The following is a 22,118-nucleotide window of genomic DNA, read 5'->3' as shown; positions in this document are numbered from 1 at the left end:
CAACGTGTAAATGTATAACTTGTATTGCCAGTTGTTTCTCCAGGGAAGTGAACTGAATGACAATGATTGCAAATGACATTCATTAATCCGAATGAATTTTCCTGGTGTATGTTTTCCTTGTGCCGTTTGAGAGGCGCGTTGTTGCATGTGTAGTATTTGGGACGTGTTGTTTTGGAGCTGTAATCGATTTGCCTGTGCTGTGTGAGAAGCCCGTTGTAGCCTTCGCTGCCATTAACGTATGTCTGAGACGGGAGGTGTTTCGTTTTGAATCCGTGCCTGTTGCGATGCAACACTTTGATTGATAGATTGCGTAATGTGGATCTAGGATGTAGATTTGTGCATATTTGCGTTGTTGATTTGTTTCAGGGTGCACTGTTCCAATGCGATGCAGTATTTGTGCACATATGCGAAAGCAGTATGGTCCATTGCCTTTTGGTGGACTGATATTTACTCCGGTATATGCAAAAGCAAATGAACTATTGTAGGATCTAATGGAGTTCATAAAGTTTTTACTTTTAGGTACATCGTTAGTTAGAAGCTTTAGTTGAGCTTTGCGTTTTTGGAGTCGAGACATTTTTTCTTATGGATGTGTGGGGGGGATCGTTGTTGCGCGAGCGTTTTGTTTCTTTTTGTGTTCCTGTGTCTTGTTTGAATCCCCCACTTTGTGTGTGTCCCGTCCCTTGCTTGTAGGGTCTGTGGGGTGGTTTTGTGTTCTTTTTTTTGGTCTTCCATGGGCTTGTTGAATCCCCCTCTTGGTGTGTGTCCCGTCCCGTCCCGTGCCTGTAGGGTAGGGGGGGGTGGGGGGGGTATGGTCGTGCCTTGCTATTGTGCGCTCGTCTGTCCTTTTTTTTTTGGTGTTTAGTTTCGTGTGCAATGTGTTTCGTGCTTTCCCCTCGTTTGAGTACTCTTTTATGTGCCTTTTCCTTATTTTGGTGCTTGTTGAGCCTCATTTTTGTGACTCCTTTCTGTATGTGCTCACTCCTGTTTTCTGTGCTCTTGTCGGACTCTTTTTGCGCCTGCGTCTCTCGCGGCCCCTCATCCGCCTCTCTCCCCCTCTTTGTGTGTCCCGTCCCTTGCTTGTAGGGTCTGTGGGGTGGTTTTGTGTTCTTTTTTTTGGTCTTCCATGGGCTTGTTGAATCCCCCTCTTGGTGTGTGTGTCCCGTCCCGTCCCGTCCCGTGCCTGTAGGGTGGCGGGGGTATGGTCGTGCCTTGCTATTGTGCGCTCGTCTGTTCTTTTTTTTTTTTGGTGTGTTTAGTTTCGTGTGCAATGTGTTTCGTGCTTTCCCCTCGTTTGAGTACTCTTTAATGTTTTTTTTCCTTATTTTGGTGCTTGTTGAGCCTCATTTTTGTGACTCCTTTCTGTATGTGCTCACTCCTGTTTTCTGTGCTCTTGTCGGACTCTTTTTGCGCCTGCGTCTCTCGCGGACCCTCATCCGCCTCTCTCGCCCTCTTTTGTCCGCCTTTCTCAGGTCCTCAGCCGACTCTCGCGGACTGTTTGTTGCGCCGGCGCAGTACGTCTTTTTGCAGCTACGGCCCATGGCCGGATGTGCCTGCGTCCATCATCCGGTTTAGCATTCTCGGTTAGTAATATGGATGGCCATATAACTCCAGCTCTTAAATAACTTTTCAGTGACTTCTAATTAAGTTTAGAGCACATTATAAAATTCTCCATCTAACATATAGTTGTGTAATTATTATCCCCATCGCACTCGCACCCACACCCATTCAGTGTTCACATAGAACCTAAAAGTGACTCAAACCTGATTTTTGGTTAATATCCGATTTATCTATTTGACTGCTCAAAATAATTTTGAAATTGATCCAAATCCAATATGAGTGTGTACATTTTTCCTAAATGTGCCACATAAGTGCAAAATTAATGAAAACAAATTTTCTACCAGCATGCTGCACTACTTAACAATGCACTGTAAAGCAAATCCAGTAAAAATACATTACGTTAACCACATATTTTCACAATAAAAAAAAAACTAATACAATGAAAAATAATGTTAAAATAATGATATTATACGGATAAATAAATGAAAATTTACATTTAAGAAGTGTGTTAGTTGTCGGCATAAATTATTTCAATGTCCATGACTATTTTACAAATAATTATTGCACTGCTGTAAACTCACAATGGTACAGAATTTTTAATTTACATAAAGTTAATATATTTGCATAAGAGAATGCCCCCTTAGCAGCAAAGCTGCAAATTCTCCCTTATAACCCCAATATTTTTGCACTGTGAGAAATAAAAATTTAACGATAGCAAAATAATTTTTCAGTGTGTTCTGACTGTTTTTGTGGTGAAACTGTAGCACACCCTGTACCAGAAAAACAACATTTCCTTCTCTATTGGACAACATGAATCATATTTTGCTAACATTGTATCACATTCAATGACTAAAATAATGTGACAATTTTTTTATATTTTGGTATTAAGTGATGTTGTTGATCTCATACAAGTAAATAAGCTGTGTATTGTTGGTATAAGTTAAACATTACAGTACTGAACTATTTACCTTGAATTGCTTTGATTTCATGTAATTGTAAGAGGTAAATTAAAAACAGAATGAAACATTTTAATATTAATGATGGTAGAATTATAATTGTTGACTGCATTAATTTTACAGAGATAAACCATACACTGGTCTACTCGCCTAACTGTTCTTTTGACAGTTAAAATTACACATTTTTAAAGAGATTTTCAGTTCAAGATGTCTACCGGTCCATTACCTAATGAAGGCAAGTAAGAGAAACAAAAAGTACAATTATTACTGCTGTTATTTTTGTGTACAAACCTGTGAATATGACGGCTCAGAGGTTCTTATGGTGGAATTGAGGGATGTGGTGGGTTTTAACGCAAAACATTGCTTTGTCATTTTCCGGGTGTTTGGGGCTGTATTTGCTACAACATTTGTCTCAAATACAGTACTTATTAAGTCCAACACCTGCTTTGTTTTCATTACCATGCCAAGTCAGTACCATAATCCAACCCAATTTTTAACTGAGCTATAATGAAGGATACATAAACATTGAAGTAAAATTACCTGGGGAATGTTTAAACACAGGTCATATTTAAGTTGCATACAGTATCTGTATTGAATTTAGTACCACATTCAAATGTGGTCTAAAGGTGTCACATACGGATAAAAAAAAAAAAAATTGATTTAACCTGCTGTGCGAATACAGTGTTTCAGAACTTATCTCTCTATATATAAAAGAAAATCCTGGAATGGAAAGCAAATGCAAGGCTACGATACGTGATAATCTCAAAAGACATTTTAAAGACCCGCTAGACCAAGGAGACTTGCCACGGTGCGTCTTGCGGGGACCGTAAACATGAGACTTGGTGCCAAGAGATTGTCCCAGGGCCGTAGCAAAAAGGACAGCGGCTGTACAGGCTTTAAAAAGATCGAAGGGCAGCACGACAGCAGCTACCCCAACCGAACGCGAGCAGCGTTATACATCCTGCAAGAAAGAATTCAACCATGTCCGGGGCCAGAAATAAAAGACAGGTATTGCTTTTACAACGTCATGCAAGACCAGGCAGTGAGCCCATTTAAAACAAGTCAACAGACCTCTAAGCTAGCAGTTGTTGGGTTGCTTTTGGCAGGCAAGCATCATGTGCTCAGAGCTCTTAAAACAACGACATGCGACAGGCAGCTGGCAAGCAGCAAAAAGACAGCAAATGATCTAAAGGCATATACTTAGCGTACGTTCAGCCGCAACACCCTTCACAACACGAGCAGTATTATACGTCTGGGAAGAAAGAGATGTAACCTCGCATGGGGCAGGAAATAAAGAAACAAGTATTGTTTTTACAAAAGTTTTTAAAGTAAAAGTGAAAATAATGCATATGTAACAAAATAATGTCTTTAAATTGTAGATTGCCTGCCTAAGGTAAAGTCATCCCTGATGAATGGGGACGTGGGAATGAGGGATTCTTTCATCGGATTAGCGCTATTTCAGATGTGGAATGGTAAAATGGGGGAGGCAGCTTGATGAATGAGGACTCCAGGACTTAAAACAAATCCACTGTATTATAACACTATATTGAGGATTCATTCTGTTCTATGTATTGTACTGTATTGTATTGACCCCCTTCTTTTTGACACCCACTGCACACCCAACCTACCTGGAAAGGGGTCTCTCTTTGAACTGCCTTTCCCTAGGTTTCTTCCATTTTTTACCTACATGGGGTTTTTTTGGGAGTTTTTTCTGGTCTTCTTAGAGGGTCAAGGCTGGGGGGCTGTCAAGAGGCAGGGCCTGTTAAAGCCCATTGCGGCACTTATTGTGTGATTTTGGGCTATACAAAAAATAAATTGTATTGTATATCCGGTAAACCAAACACGGGGGTTGGCGAGCGAAGCGAGCAGGGGGCGCAGCCCCCTAGTTAGTATTTATGTTCAAGGTCATGATGTAAGCCTCCGTAATGTTCCCAAAATAAATAAAATTAGGGTGTAGGAAACATAGCCTTTCACTATAGTGCAACAAAAAGTCAAGTTTCTTGAAATGAAATGGCTTTCAAGGCAGCTCAGGCCCCCTAAAAGCATGCATATTGTAATCTTTTTAGTTAGCCAATAAAAGGGTGTCATTTTGTTTTCACTTCTCATTGCATCCATAATGGCTAACACCCTACTACTATAGGGCAATGAAAACCCTTCAACAATGCGCTTATCAAAATGAAGCCGCATCTTCCTCAAAATGGAAACATATGAAGGACTGCATAATCACAGAAAACAGTTATGTGTGAAAGAAGTTGCATTAAAATTTACAATGGACAAACAGGCATTCAACAAAGGAAAAGTCCTCATCACTGGCAGAATGAACAGAGAACTGAAAAAGCAAACATTAATAACGCAAATGTAGTGTTTTATGAAGCACATACTTGGATGCTATGGAAAGTAGATATTCAATTTTTGTAACAATGTGAGATGTGGTTTTGGAGAAGAATGGAAGGCAGGTTAGAAGAAGCATGTGATGTGAAGAAATAAGGGAGAATCACACATGGATAAGAACAGTTTGATGGAAGGCAGAGGAGATGGCTGGGACATGTATTTAGATATGGCAGGCTTCTCCTTGATGACTAGAGGGAAAAATTAATGTGAAACAAAAAAGATGTTACTGAACAATAGTATAGACAATAGGATATAGAGTGTGAAATGCAAGGTGCAAGACAGGAAAAGGTGCAGTTCAGTTAACATTTCATGGCAAATGTCTATCTACAAGCAGAAAACTAATGAAATATCATCTCAGCATTTAAATCAAGAACAAAGACTTCTTACGTATTCTACCGCAGCATATTAGACCTGCTGTCATAATCATACTGTATTATTCTCATGTTCCTTTTTGATTAATGGTAGCAATTGTTTGTGATGTGCCATTACTAATTTATGTTCATTTTCTTTCCTATGTTCTTTGGTAGAACTACTGTCTGCTTGGAGTGAATAAACTGTCACATAAAATGTTCCCGTTTTCAGAAGTCCTCTATCTGACTGAAGTTGTCTTCTCTTGACTACGGAATGAATTCTCTTCAGAAATGGTGCTGACTTTGGGATCTTAAAACCACCGAGAATATATGTATACTTTGAATATACTGCATGATTTTTTTTGTTAATGTTGCATCATTACAATTATGTATACAGGGTGTATTTCATTCATCACATTATATTTGGAATTATTGTGTGGCACTCCGGATTTACAAATGAGTACACATAATAAACTGAAACGCTGCCGGAATAAATTCGCTCCTTCTGGGACCTTACATTGGATTAACCGGGTGTTTGTGAGCGTATGCAAAACCAACAGCCAGCCGTTTGCCAGCAATCCATTATCAAGCAACTAGTTACAAAAAGGATCCAAACACAGTGACACTGAAATGATGTCTTTCTGTTCTCAGTAAAGAATTGTTGATTCACCAGGTAAGGTTTACAAAGCTTCCAACGATAATACACTACCTGTCACCATTGCTTGCCTTTCAAACACTTTAAGCCACAGTTGTTTTTGACGGACTCATTATGCAGCACCCAGTCTGTTGCGCCGACTTTCTACAACTCTTATCCCTTTTACTCTTACAATAAAGGTCTCTCGACGTTACGTTTAAATATTTCCACCTTTTAATTTTCCCTAAAACCTAACAGTGTTTCACCTTTTTATCCCAGGGTAAACCTCGCAGCAAAAGGTAATTCTCTTTTCGTTTGCCAAGAGCCGTCTAAAACAAGTCCTGATAAGTGAAACTGACGAATACATTTGAATATAATGGTAAATTTAAAAAAGCTTACATGCTTCCCTGACTTTCGTTCTCCATGGTGACTTTTGTCTTGGGAACTGCGCCTCCGAATATGTATCTGCAGGTTAGCCAAAGGCAGGCAATAACGTACGGTAAGCGTGTTGAGATTTTGAAACTACCGCTCAAGAGAGGCTCTTTTAGTCCATGGAGCTGTGATAACATAATTCATCGGGCCACCACAACTGCCCCCAGTGAACAAACATTGCCCAATCATCTGGCAAAAACTTTTTCTATAATAAAGGGCAAGAAACTGACTGTCGCAATCTAATTTCCAACACACCAATCCACGCGCAGGTCTAATAACACTTCCGCACTCGTGATTCAAAATCACATGGGGCGCTAAAACACCGCAGCCATCTTTAAAAGGTACTGATCAGTCATGCGCAGAGCTCCAACTTTCCTTATACTGTAATAAGACTATTCGGACATGGTTCAGAACGTATTATTATAGTGTCCTTATAGCTCAACAGACCACCTCAGATAAAAACATTAACTAAATTAAACACACTTCAAAAAACCGCATCTCCTATTTGATAGTCCATCCATTAGTCCATGCCTTTAGATTTAGGAGTTTAAAGTCCTTTTTAGCAGGCTATTAATTTATGCATTTAATAATTATGCATTTAAGTAGAGGTGGTGCATTGCTACTTTGTACTTGGGGGTCCACATCGGTGACAGGTCTCATAACACAGAGCAACTACAAAAGAAAGGGTAGAGTAGACTTTTTATTTCTTAGGGAGACTGTATTACTTTAATGTGGGTAGTGATATCTTTTGAATAAACAAGCTAATTAAAACAGCCACCACATTCATGGGATGCACTCTGGACCCTTTGTAGATAATAGCAAAGGAAAGACGAAGTACAAAACTGAGTGCCATTATTAACAATAATGACAAGCCAATACTAGTGATACTAATAATTATTCTTTCACAGTGTGTCAAGAAACACTCCTGGGCCTCCTTTATACCAAGGGCAAAATGTCTCCATAGCCCCTCACTGTAACTGCCATTCAGAAGTTTTCTTTTATTTAATTTTAGTTATTCTGGTGTGTGATCATACCATACTGTAGGTGTATTTATTTATTTATTTATTTATTTACTATTATTATTATTATTATGAACTTCTATAAAAAGGCAATTTCTCCCCAGGGAAAATAAATTGTATCTGTTCCAATTCCCACATATGGTTAAACTCTTACAAACATAATACAGCCAAATAAACACCATATTTCAATCAGAAAATTCTGTCTGTTTTGTACACAGTATAATCCAATGTGATCATTGAAGGCAACATGAATCCCTCTTGTTGGAACAAACATTAGTCATCCATTCAATAACCAAAAAACTGATGTCTCACTTTAACATTGCTTCTTCTACCATTTTCTACTACCTACAGCTTTTCTTAAGCTCTTATTCACATGATGTCTCCCTTACATCTCCTTTACTCTGTCATCCTCTTTTCTCTCTTGCTAGTTCCTTTTCTCCTCTCTGAAAGCCAGTCTCAGTTCTTTACTCTTCTTGCTATGTAAGACTTCCTATATACCTCTACCCCTCATCTCTCAGTGCTTCCAGGACCTCACATTATCCTTTCCTTCTTCTTCTTCTTTCGGCTGCTCCCGTTAGAGGTTGCCACAGCAGATCATCTTCTTCCATATCTTTCTGTCCTCTGCATCTTGCTCTGTCACACCCCTTCGCTTAGGCCTTCCTCTTTTCCTCTTCCCTGGCAGCTCTATTCTTAGCATCCTTCTCCCAATATACCCAGCATCTCTCTTCTGCACATGTACAAACCAACGCAATCTCGCTTCTCTGACTTTTTCTACCAACCGTCCAACTTGAGTTGACCCTCTAATGTGCTCATTTCTAATCCTATCCATCCTCGTGCCCAGTGCAAATCTTAGCATCTTTAACTCTGCCACCTCCAGCTCTGTCTCCTGCTTTCTGGTCAGTGCCACTGTCTCCAACCCACATAACATAGCTGGTCTCACTACTGTCCTGTAGACCTTCCCTTTCACTCTTGCTGATACCCGTCTGTCACAAATTACTCCTGACACTCTTCTCCACCCATTCCACCCTGCCTGCACTCTCTTTTTCACCTCTCTTCCACAATCCCCATTACTCTGTACTGTTGATCAAGTATTTAAACTCAACCACCTTCACCAACTCTACTCCCTGCATCCTCACCATTCCACTGACCTCCCTCTCATTTACACACATGTATTCTGTCTTGTTCCTACTGACCTTCATTCCTCTCCTCTCCAGAGCACATCTCCAACTCTCCAGGGTCTCCTCAACCTGCTCCCTACTATTACTACAGATCACAATATCATCAGCAAACATCATACTCCACGGCGACTCCTGTCTAATCTCGTCTGTCAATCTGTCAATCACCATTGCAAATAAGAAAGGGCTCAGAGCTGATCCCTGATGTAATCCCACCTCCACGGTGAATACATCTGTCGCTCCTACCGCAGACCTCACCACTGTTACACTTCCCTTGTACATATCCCGTAAAACTCTCATGTACCTTTCCTATTTGCTGGAATACAGTTTTTAAAAATGTCAAGTTCTTATCATGAAACCACAATCATCAGTTTACTCAATTTAAGTGTGTACATAGGTTATATTTTACTACTTGTCAGTTGAATTTGGTGGATCTTCGCCCAGATCCCCTCTGTCACTTACCCCCTGTGATTCTCCAGGGACATTCATGCATATGTACTAGTTTTACCCTCCTGCACTGGTCTTCTGCTCTCTAATTTCTTACTCACTCTCTTAAATGCTATCAATTTCTATTCCTTTATCACTTTATCTTTCAGGTCTTGCTCTTCAGTGCACAAGCACAAATTCGTATGTCTAGACACTATATCTGCTAAACTTTTTCTTGCCTCTACATGGAAGTCCCCTAATTTAATCTCACTGAAGAACTGGCTGCCCTCTTTTTATAATGTGATGCTTCTGGAGTTGTGTGTATCACAGATTAGAGGAGCATCCCATTCATAAATGAAAATTGTCTGCTTCCATGGTTACATATTTTATGTGCTAGGACTAGTGATGCAGGCACTCACTGGATAGTGTGTGGTGGTGTGGTCGGTTAGCAAGGTAACAGTTCCTGGTAGTAAGGCACTGGGACTAGAGGCAGAGGTGGTTGCGGTGCACAGTGTGGGTCTGTTTCACATGTTGATTATGGCATATTTTGAAACACTGAGTTATTTTCAACTTTTTAAAATATTATAAATAACTGTTTGACAAAAAATGCTGCCATAGTTTCAGCAAGAAACACTAAAAATGATTGACTTTGGAGTTTACTGATAAGCAATGAAACGCTACTACATACTGTATACTGAAATTACATGTGATCTTCATTATGGAATACCTAACAAAGAATGTAAAATTTGAAAAAAGTATTATAGCCCACATCAACAGTAACATTTTATACTAACTTCTATTAAAACATTTTCTGTCCCATTAGAATTATTGGTAATCTACATTTGGCTAGAACCTCTATGATTGGCCTGACATTTGTCTTAATGAACATGTTGGGCGAAGAGGCAGAAGCTTTAGAGGGAGCAAAAAATAGAAATACAAAATTATTGTCTTATTTTGAACTTAATAAAATAGACATAAATGCAAAAGCATATACAGTACTGTGCAAAAGTTTTAGGCAGGTGTGAAAAAATGCTATAAACAAAGAATACTTTCAAAAATGGAAGTGTTAATCATTTATTTTCATCAATCAACAAAATGCAGTGAATGAACAAAAGAGAAATCTAAATCAAATCAATATTTGGTGTGACCACCCTTTGCCTTCAGAACAGCATCAATTCTTCTAGGTACACTTGCGCACAGTTTTTGAAGGAACTCGGCTGGTAGGTTGTTCCAAACATCTTGGAGAACTAACCACAGATCTTCTGTGGATGTAGGCTTCCTCACATCCTTCTGTCTCTTCATGTAATCCCAGACACATTCGATGATGTTGAGATCAGGGCTCTGTGGGGGCCATACCATCACTTACAGGACTTCTTGTTCTTCTTTACGCTGAAGATAGTTCTTAATGACTTTGGCTGTATGTTTGGGGTCGTTGTTCTGCTGCAGAATAAATTTGGGGCCAATCGTACGCCTCCCTGGTGGTATTGCATGATTGATAAGTATCTGCCTGTATTTCTCAGCATTGAGAACACCATTAATCCTGACCAAATCTCCAACTCCATTTGCAGAAATGCAGCCCCAAACGTTCAAGGAACCTCCACCATGCTTCACTGTTGCCTGCAGACACTCATTATTGTACCGCTCTCCAGCCCTTCGACGAACAAACTGCCTTCTGCTACAGCCAAATATTTCAAATTTTGACTCATCAGTCCAGAGCACCTGCTGCCATTTTTCTGCACCCCAGTCCATATGTTTTCGTGCATACTTGAGTCGCTTGGCCTTGTTTCCACGTCGGAGGTATGGCTTTTTGGATGCAACTCTTCCATGAAGACCACTTCTGGCCAGACTTCTCTGGACAGTAGATGGGTGTACCTGGGTCCCACTGGTTTTTGCCAGTTCTGAGCTGATGGCACTGCTGGACATCTTTCGATTTCCAAGGGTAATAAGCTTGATGTGTCTTTCATCTGCTGCACTAAGTTTCTTTGGCCGCCCACTGCGTCTATGATCCTCAACGTTGCCCGTTTCTTTGTGCTTCTTCAAAAGAGCTTGAAGAGCACATCTTGAAACTCCAGTCTACTTTGAAATCTTTGTCTGGGAGAGACCTTGCTGATGCAGTATAACTACCTCGTGTCTTGTTTCATGTCATGGCAAGATTGAGCACAGCAACTGTCTTCCACAACCTCCCCTTGGTAGCAGAGTTTGGCTGTTCCTCACCCAGTTTTAAGCCTCCTACACAGCTGTTTCTGTTTCAGTTAATGACTGGGTTTCAACCTACGTGTGACATTGATGATCATTAGCACCTGTTTGGTATAATTGGTTGATCATACACATGACTAGAATCCTACAAAATCCCTGACTTTGTGCAAGTGTACCTATAAGAATTGATGCTGGTTTGAAGGCAAAAGGTAGTAACACCAAATATTGATTTGATTTAGATTGTTTTTTTTGTTCGCTCACTTTGCGTTTTGTAAATTGATAACAATAAACAATCATTACAGTATTTATATTTCTGAAAGCATTCTTTGTTTACAGCATTTTTTCACACCTGCCGAAAACTTTTGCACAGTACTGTACATATGCGCAAATTCCTCCACATTACACATGGCAGAAACAAAAAAGAGTGTGGCATCCAAGAAAAATTAATTGCAAAAGTGTTGCTTGATTAAATATTGTATTACCAAAAGATATCAAACGGTTTCATTTAAAATTGTTGTTACGTGAATCAAAAGGAGCAACATTGTATAAAGATGTTCTAACTATAGATGGAACTTCGTATGGTACCTTTCAAGAAGCGACACAAGCAGCTGGGTTATTTAAATTGGACGACTATATGTTTGAAATGATGTCTGATGCCACTTCTGTAATGATACCTGACAAATTAAGACACTTCTTCGTGTACTTAATTATGACAGGTGAAGTTGATACTTTACAATTATGGAAAGCGTTCAAAGGACCATTATCAGAAAAGTAGAATGAACAAACAGCTCTTTCGATCAAGTCAGTTTATTTATAAGAGAGAAAGAAAAGATAATCTCTTTAAATTGTATTTCTGGTTAACCATATCCGGGGGTTGGCGAGCAAAGCGAGCAGGGGGCAGAGCCCCTAATAATAATATAACAATACAGAACATTCTATTCTCCAACTCACTTAACCCAATCCAAGTGTGTGGGAGCCAATGGCTATTTCAGCAGCATAGGGTGCAAAATATGGAGCAACCCACACTTGCACAGTGTCAACTTAAAATCACCAGTTCGCCTACATGCATCTGTTTGTTGATTTAGGAGAAAAACCTATTAAGATACAGGGAGAACACACAAAATTCACACAGACAATGACAAAGGAGCATGATTTAAACCTCACACTGGATTAGTTAGACATAAGCAATAATTATTAAGGCAGCCTGCGTATGAGCTTGGGATTAGTAAATTATTGTAGATAAAAGGGTTTGTTCAACAAACACTTATTTTCTGTATTGACTCTCCTTATTGTCCATGTCATAGTGATGATATAAGAGCAAAAAAGTGGGAATGATTTATATTTAACAACATACATTTGCACTGTGGGAGGAAACCACTAACCCCATAATAAAAGACAAATTGTCTCAGAAAACACAACATATCAACAGAGAGAAATTCCTCAATAAAATATATATATTACATAAAGACATATCATAAAAATAAGCTATGATCTGAGATGTGGTTGAGTATTCCATTGAGACGAAATTAAGATCAGAAAAGGAAAAGTACCCATTATCCAGGCTCATCAGGGTAGTTATGGCATGTGTCATTAAAACACTTAAAAGCCAGAAAAGAAAACCAGAAGCAAAATCTTAAAATTATTTTAAAGTTTTATTTACAAACAATTTAGTGATGACAGGAAAGGAACCATGTGAGCTAATATTTTCATTAGAATTGTACATATTTGTAACTGTGAAGGAGACATAGCTATAAATAAGTTTTGTGCATCTGGTTAATGTAATGATGTTAAGTTATTAAAAGATGAAAATATACTTTTTATGAATACAGTACTTTTAACAATTTCAGGCCACATTAGAGAGAGAGAGTCATGATCTCATCAGGTTTACTAAAGGTACTGTAAAAGTCTTAATTTTATAAGTGGTCCTCATGTAAATTGACTTGATTTGATTGCTGACACATTCCATAAAAGTTTGATTTATCAGGACCTTTATCTCCTCTACCACAGATTAATTAAAAAAGGAAAAAGAAGCGTGGCATACATACTGTAGTTCCGATATAAATATTTCTGCCATCAGCAGAACAAAACAGCCTTATGTCAAGATGGCTATTAATCTGGCTAAAAACAGTATATGTCATACAGGGGGATTATCGTTATTAGGGTCAATACAGACTCTTCTGGTAATCCACTGGTGAAAAGTGGGAAGTGTATATTTACTGGCAGAGCATTATATAACCTGGTTATGTAAAACTGTCATTTAGGAAAGAAAGTGAGGAAGATGCAAGTCTTAGTGAAGGAGGTGGTACTTAGTGAGAGTTAAAAGTAGATTTTTGCATCTACTGAACTATAGTAAGATTAGTATTTCTAGGAAAAGTTCCTGGTTCACAGGTGTGTCTGTGTCTCCATTTCATCTATGGGCATAGGGTATGGCAAATGATATTAATGAGAAGATGATGAGGAGAGAGCATTTCATAGGAATAAGCCCCACAGGAATACCACTGGTTTTCTAATGGTTATAGTCCATTCAAAGAAACCAAAGAGCAGGTCAGTGTAACATTACAGAGACAACGCACCTTAGCTGTCTTGGGAACACTTTAAAAATGTGTTGTTGGGGAATAGAAAGTCTGATCTGCGTTGTAGTCATTTGGATATCACTGTGCTCTTACACATGAAAAACAGAACGCAAATGGACGAGTGAGTAATTAATTAACTAGCAATGAGCAAAAATCTGTGAATGGAAGCCATGCAGCTTTAGATGGTATTACTAAATTATTGTAAATATAACACTGCTCACAAGTTTACAGGGTAAAGAGCATACAGATAATTCAAAATAATTAAAGGTTATCTACATACTGTGTTGTACTTTTTTGTAAATGATCCCTAAACGTACTTACTAGCATTTTGGTAGGTATGTTTAGTGACTGCATTGTTTGACAGGGTAAACAACTATGTTGAAATCATGAAAAATCTAAAAAGATCAATTTCCTACAAAACAATCAACTAATTGCATTAAGGATTACTTGAACTGACAGCTGTTTGCTCTCAAAGGTTGTTTGCTTGATTGTCACTATTGCATAGTAGTACTTGTTTAATCTGTAACCACGTGTATATTTGCATTCTGTTAAATGATCTCACTTTATTGGTTTTTCTGTGATAATTCTCATTAAGACTTTCCTAGAACTTCCGAAATGATTCAATATCTGTATCTTACATTTTATAATCTATTGAGCACTGCTCACTGAGAGGGTGAATGAGAATTGTTTTGTTCCTACACTTTGCAATTTTCAGTCAAACCATTCACTATTGAACACTAACTTATACTGAGCCAGTTTAGAATTTTCCATTTACTTAACCTGTACATCTTTTTTACTGTGTAATCATGGAACAATGTTAACCATCTACTAATTCTTCTGTCTGAGAAAGAAGCAAAACGTTAGCTTATTTTGCATGTATTTGTTTTACCGATCCTATTCTTGAAAGTCATCGGCAAATCAGAAGTGCTAAGTTCATTTGTTTCAGAACAGAACAGAAACAACTGAAACTGGGACAAGAGAATGGATACAACTTCTAATGTATTCAACATTTGACTATACTTTCTATGTTAACAAATGCAAAAAGGGAGAAATTTCTAAATTTAATTTGTAGCCTACGACTAGTGGCCCTCCTGGATCCTTTTTGACTGGGCTTTGTCATGAAGATAAACAAATCTAATGTCTCCTTACAGCCACATTGTAACATTCATTTGTGGAATGGTAACTTTGATCACAAAACTAAAAGTCAATTAGGATCAGAAAAAGAGCTGAAATGCAATAGTACAGGAATATCACCCTACTGTGAATCATTCATCTTGAAATGAAAACTGTGAAGCAGATGTGTAGCCATAGGCTCAGTATCCATAATCCTTCTCGGAATATATTGTGTACACTGTAATTTTAAGACTCAGGTCTGACGAATATTCCAGAAACAAATAAAACTATTGTAGGGTGCAGCTCCTTCTGCTACAGGGCATCACACTCTGATATGATATACCTAATGATATTACAGAAGCCCAATCTGACTTAGCATTTAGATCAAGTTTAAAAACAAACTATTTCAGAATGGCAAAGTCTTGTTAGAGCTGCCTCTAAGACTGTTCACACTGTATTGTCAGCAGTTTTGATCAGTCAATACTAATTATTTCTTCAATTTTCTCCCTGTTCTTGGGACCCATGGTGGCACTTGATCTACTTTATGGATGTGAATGTGTCATCACCTATGATGGAACAAAAAATCTAGTATTGTTATATATACTGTATATTGTCACACATGCACGTCAGAGGGTCACCTTCCAACCTCTACAGGACAACTTGGGGCACAATTACTGACTCTTCTGTATCTTTTAAAATCCGCATCTCAGAGAAGGCACTTAATGAGGGCAACTGACTCCGCCCCTTCCGTTCCACAAGTTATAAAAGCAAGGTGCTCCAGGAAGGAGGCATCTCATTTGGCAGATGAACCACATGTAAGATGGAACAACAATCCTCAAGCCTAACTGCTCTCTATTGTGTTGTAACTGTAGCCAATGGATGAGCAGAGCTTTTTGCTTGTTATATTTACTTATTTCAAATAAATGGGGTGATCAGGCTGGCATCCCAATATTTCAATTGGACTCAATTAAATTCAATTGAATTTATCACAGTTAATGACAATATATACTATCCTCTTTAATAAAATCCCTGTTTGCATCCAGGTGTCCGTGTGTGTGTGTATTCTGGTGAAGTGCGCATGCGCAGGGCACGGTGCGATGCGCGATATTACTGTCAGAGAAAGTTACAGATGTTTTACGGAAATACAAACCAGTATTACTGCGAGAGGAAATTAAAGGTACACAATACAGTGACGCATATTACAGCCACAAACAAGCCAGTATTACTGTCAGAGAAAATTAAAGGCATATTACCGATGCGCACGCCTGTATTACCGCCAGAGAAAATTAAAGGTATATTACGGACGTACAAGCCAGTGGACGTACAAGACAGTACCTGTATTACTGTCACAGAAAATTAAAGAGACACAATACACGGCGGCAGCCCACGAAAAACGGTCAGCTCAGCAAGTAAACATCAACAAAAGAAAGGCTAAAAGACAAAGAAAAATACGACCAACAAACAGAATGAGGTCAAAGTCCCTTGCCATTTAATATAGACTGTTCCTACTAATGTTTACTGTTCTAGCGCCCATTATTGTAACGGGTTTAATGACTAGTATATTATATATTGTCACACACATGCGCTTGGGAATCAACCAAAGGGACCAGGAAACGACAATTCCACACCAGACCAGGGGGCGGCGGGATGCACTGAACCTCCCTCTTTTCTCTCCGCAGATCAAACACGAGAAATCCTTCCTGTCCCAGCACCGAGGGCATCACTTCCTGTGCCAACCCCAAGGACGTCATTTCCTGTGAATCAGCTATAAAAACCCCTCATCCTCCATACTTAAACAGTTCTGTTTTGGACTCTAACCAGTACACATTGTACTCTAATTTAAAGCCTTTTGCAGCCAGGGAAACTATACGGGTGGCTGCCCCAAACCTGCATTGTGTGTCTGGCAATATATAATACATCCATCCATATTCCAACCCGCTGAATCCGAACACAGGGTCACGGGCGTCTGCTGGAGCCAATCCCAGCCAACACAGGGCACAAGGCAGGAACCAATCCCGGGCAGGGTGCCAACCCACCGCAGGACACACACAAACACACACTAGGGCCAAGTTAGAATCGCCAATCCACCTAACCAGCATGTGTTTGGACTGTGGGAGGAAACCGGAGCGCCACAGGAAACCCACGCAGACACGGGGAGAACATGCAAACTCCACACAGGGAGGACCCAGGAAGCGAACCCAGGTCCTCAGGTCTCCCAACTGCAAGGCAGCAGCGCTACCCACTGCGCCACCGTGCCGCCCATATAATACAATATATAATAATAATACTATTTATAATAATATTATTTATATATATATAATACTAATATGTAATATACAATATATATGTGTTTTAACTTTGTTTTGTGTTTATACTGCATTCCAGTAGTTATTCCATTTGAAGTAATTTTTCTACTTATTCTTTGCAGTTATTCTACACTACAGCATGCCATCCTTTTAGGTGAAAATGTGCTCAATAAGAATAAATAGAAATTGAAATATAAAAATGAAAGATTAAAAAAGGCATACACTTCCAATTCATTTGCTTAGACCAGCGTTTCTCAACCTTTAAGTATTTGCAACCCAAGTTTTCATAACAGTTGTAATTGCACCCCCCTAACGTTTTTTGAAAGGAGCCTACTAATATCAACTTGTTCTTTTTTAATTAATGATATATCATGGATGCATATTTTATTATACCTACTTAACTTTTTTCGACATTTATCTAACTCTATATTTATTTTTCTAGTATCAGAATGTAGTTTAAGTTAATTTGTTTTGGTTTCAATAGATGTATTTTTCATATTTTTGATTCTTGTTTTCTTTTTTTCACATCTTTGCGCCCCCCACTAGGGGGGCCCGCCCCACAGATTGCGAACCACTGGCTTAGACCATGACTAGAAAGATTCACTAAACATCAAAAATATGGAAAGTCCACATCAAATTAACAGCAAGTTAAAAAACAATAGTTTTGAAGACTGAAGTTAGTATAATTTTCTTGTATAAAGAAAAATAATATTGAATTGGTTTTTATAACCAAAATCTATAATTCCAAATCATCAGGACAGTACTCCAATGATATCACAGCTGTCTGCCTTTTACCCACTAAATTATCCATATGAAATGTTCCTCCCTCTTTTCTAATGAGCCAGTCATTAAATAAACAAGGAAACTTCTCTATCAGCCACACTGGGTAAATAATTTACCTTCATATTAAACACAAGAGGACTCATTTTACACTTTTGAAATGTTACTAATGCATTGCTGTCTATAAATTGTATTGCCCTTTTTCTTTGCTGTTGTTTTTACTTTTGGCTGTTATTATTTACTTTTTATTATTAAAATTTTACATACTTTTCACAAGCAGCACAGTGGCTACCACTACTATCTCACAGCTACAGAGAGTGGGGTTTCATTCTCAGTCTGATCTCTATGAATGTAACACATTCTCCCCTTGCTTAGGTATACGGTTTCTACAAATTTTGCACAGTTTTCTTACATCCCAGACAAGTGTGCATTGTGATGAACTTTAATGATAAATTATTGTGGTGTTGATGGCTGGATGCCTGAGTATGCTGTGTAATAGTGTAGTTTAGAACTGTCAAACAACCTAACCTGCATTTCTTTAAGATAGAAAAGAAAGCAATCTACATGTAATGAGAATATTTAATCTCCACATGCAGAACTCTGGAGCTGCATAAGGTGATTAAGAAAACTGATAAATGAATGTAAATTTAAATTAGTTCTTTAGGGTAATATCTCTTACATGGTGTACCACAGACGAAGATACGTAGTAGGCAACAACATATAACATTGAAGGAAATAAAAATCATATATATTTATATACAGTATATAGTATATTTAACCACAAGGGAATTACTGTAAATAGCTATGAAGAAGACGACGTTGGGAGCATCTATTGATACAGAGTGTTGTCACAACCACCACACGACGAACCACCTCAGGACTACAATACTGAGCTCAATGGCTCCAAGCCATCATTTTTAATTTGCTAGTTGACTAGTTGTGAGGATCTAGGAGAGCATAAGCACATTTTTATCCTTTTTTGTTGTTTAATATCTTTTTTGCCTTTCACATTAGCCTTGTTACATTTTGGCACTCATGGCATCGCATGCCAGTGATGTAACAGGCACCATTTTGTTTATTAAGTATATTGGAATGTAAGGCCTCCTTAAGAGGTCTCTGCTTATTTAATATTTAATGACTGCACTTGGCCACTTTTTAAATTGAAAAGTCAGAAAACCCTAGCCAAGGTCATAACCAGAAGGCAAAATAAAGAAGCCAGAGATATGAAACTAAAATTGCAGCACATGCTGTATAACAAGGTGAGAGGGTCAGTGGCCAAAAGAGTTTCACATAGCAAATGCCAAAATGAAAGATGAAAGTTGTAGCTGAGAACTAAGGGAGTCATAAGCAGTAAATCTAGAAAGATAATAATGAACTAAAGGATGAAGGATTTTTAGTGGATGTCCACAAACTTAGAGAATCAGGAAATGGCAGCACCCTTAATACCAGAAAAAAACTATCAAGACTCTTAGTGTTAATTAGCTTCTTCAAAAACAGGCCCTAACATTAGGTTTTCTGAACTCAGTTATTTTTCTAATGTTTATGAATTTATTAATATCACCATCTGAGACCTCCTGGGAGTATTTGTTATGGTGTTTACAGATGATATTGTGCTGTATTAGTTTCCACTTTGGTAATGTTCATAAAATATTTTTAGAGACTAACATCCTGTTTTCCAAATTTCAATATTGTTGACTTACTTGTACACAGCTGGTGGAATTGGACATTAGTTAGTGAAAAATGTCAGAACCTACAGAGAATGCAGTTTGTTGTGCTTTTGCAAAACGTGGCTAACTACCACCATCCCAGACGCTAACGTGGAGTTACCCAGGTTTAGCACAGTTAGAGCGGACAGAGACGCAAGTACCTGCGGGAAGCACAAAGGAGGAGGACTCGCTCTCTATGTTAATACACGGTGGTGTAACTCTGGACATGTTAACGTCAAAGTCTCCACTTGCTGCAGGGACATCGAACTGTTGGGCGTAGGTTTGCGTCCCTATTACTTGCCCAGAGAGTTTGGACACATCATTGTTGTTATTGTTTACATACCTCCTCGGGCGGATGTGGAGACAGCGAGTGACATCATCCATTCTGCTGTTGCTAAGTTACAAACGCAGCACCCTGAGGTGCTTGTGCTAATCGCTGGAGACTTTAACCATGTGACGCTGGACAAAACATTACCTGCCTTCTCCCAGTATGTGGATTGTAACACCCGGGGCAATAAGACTATTGATTTACTGTATGCAAATGTTAAAGACGCATACAGCGCCACCCCGCTGCTTGCACTTGGGGAAGCAGATCATAACCTGGTTCTGCTTCAGCCTCACTACAAACCAAGAGTGAGGGTCCTACCTAAAACCACACGCTCATTCAGGAAGTGGTCCCCTGAGGCAGAGAAGGCTCTGAGAGAATGCTTTGGAACTACAGACTGGGATATCCTGCAGGGATCACATAGTGAGAACATTGAGGAGGTTGTTGACTGCACTACTGACTACATCAACTTCTGTATGGACATTGTAGTTCCAATAAGTACTGTACGCTGCTATGCTAACAACAAGCCATGGATTACAAGTGATATCAAGGGCCTTTTGAACCAGAAGAAAAGGGCTTTTAAAGGCGGTGATCAGCATGAGCTCAAGCACGTGCAGAAGGAACTTAGAGTCCAGCTCAGGGCGGCGAAGGAGCAGTACAGGAGAAAGCTGGAGCAGAAGTTGCAGAATAACAGCATGAAGAAGTGTGGGATGGGATGAAGATCATCACTGGCTACAGCTCGAAGCGGGGTGCCACCATCGAGACAGACATGAAGAGAGCAAACCAAATGAACAACTTCTTTAACAGGTTCGACCCTCTGCAGTTTGCATATCAGGAGAAGGTGGGAGCGGAGGATGCCATCATCTGTATGCTACACCGATCCCTCTCTCACTTGGACAGAGGCAGTGGTGCTGTAAGAATTATGTTTCTAGACTTCTCTAGCGCCTTCAACACAATCCAACCTCTGCTCCTTAGGGACAAGCTGACAGAGATGGGAGTAGATTCATACCTGCTGGCATGGATCGTGGACTATCTTAAAGACAGACCTCTGTATGTGCGTCTTGGGAACTGCACTTCTGACATTGTGGTCAGCAACACAGGAGCGCCACAGGGGACTGTACTTTCTCCGGTCCTGTTCAGCCTATATACATCGGAGTTCCAATACAACTCAGAGTCCTGCCATGTGCAAAAGTTTGGAATGGGCAGTAGGAGGAGTATAGGGACCTAATCAAGGACTTTGTTAAATGGTGCAACTCAAACCACCTACACCTGAACACCAGCAAAACCAAGGAGCTGGTGGTGGATTTTAGGAGGCCCAGACCACTCATGGACCCCATGATCATCAGAGGTGACTGTGTGCAAATGGTGCAGACCTATAAATACCTGGTAGTACAGCTGGATGATAAATTAGACTGGACTGCCAATACTGATGCTCTCTGTAAGAAAGGACAGAGCCGGTTATACTTCCTGAGAAGGCTGGCGTCCTTCAACATCTGCAATAAGATTCTGCAGATTTTCTATCAGATGGTTGTGGCGAGCGCCCTCTTCTATGCGGTGGTGTGCTGGAGCAGCAGTATTAAGAAGGACGCCTCACACCTGGACAAACTGGTGAGGAAGGCAGGCTCTATTGTTGGCATGGAGCTGGACAGCTTGACATCTGTGGCAGAGCGATGGGTGCTCAGCAGGCTCCTATCAATTATGGAGAATCCACTGCATCCACTAAACAGTGTCATCTCCAGACAGAAGAGCAGCTTCAGCGACAGACTGCTGTCAATGTCCTGCTCCACTGACAGATTGAGAAGATCGTTCCTCCCCAAACTATGCGACTCTTCAATTTCACCCATGGGGGGGGGGTAAACGTTAACATTATACAAAGTTATTGTCTGTTTTTACCTGCATTGTTATCAATCTTTAATTTAATATTGTTTTTTGTATCAGTATGCTGCTGCTGGAGTATGTGAATTTCCCCCTGGGATTAATAAAGTATCTACCTATCTATCTATCTTATCTATTGTCTATAGATTAGGTGTACTAATTTATTAGTTTGACAGCTACTAGTATCATTTAATATAAAATACTACCTCCACTTGTCATTACATTTTCGAAAAGTGCAAACAGAAGATTGCAGATGCTAAAGGGGCTTTGACTGACCATTCTCTGACATCCTGACCTCATCTAG

The 22,118-nt window shown here is 39.3% G+C and overlaps 1 protein-coding gene across 2 annotated transcripts in view; it reads right to left on the bottom strand.

Annotated features, from left to right (window-relative positions):
* The window catches only part of napepld (N-acyl phosphatidylethanolamine phospholipase D), a 98,183-nt gene that overhangs the window by 70,739 nt on the left and 5,326 nt on the right, over positions 1-22,118 (bottom strand). The window contains exon 1 of one of the 2 annotated variants that reach the window (XM_028811590.2): positions 6,288-6,585. The exons of the other annotated variant lie outside the window; for it this stretch is intronic. Coding sequence (XP_028667423.1) covers positions 6,288-6,457 — 170 coding nt within the window. The 5' untranslated portion in view covers positions 6,458-6,585. Of the gene's footprint in view, positions 1-6,287; positions 6,586-22,118 lie in introns of those variants that run through there. 2 annotated transcript variants of the gene reach the window in all.

The sequence above is a fragment of the Erpetoichthys calabaricus genome, chromosome 1 (genome assembly GCF_900747795.2).
Source record: "Erpetoichthys calabaricus chromosome 1, fErpCal1.3, whole genome shotgun sequence".
NCBI classification, from domain to species: domain Eukaryota; kingdom Metazoa; phylum Chordata; class Cladistia; order Polypteriformes; family Polypteridae; genus Erpetoichthys; species Erpetoichthys calabaricus.
Note: the sequence above shows the minus strand (reverse complement) of the source record. Positions and strands in the feature narration are given on the sequence as shown.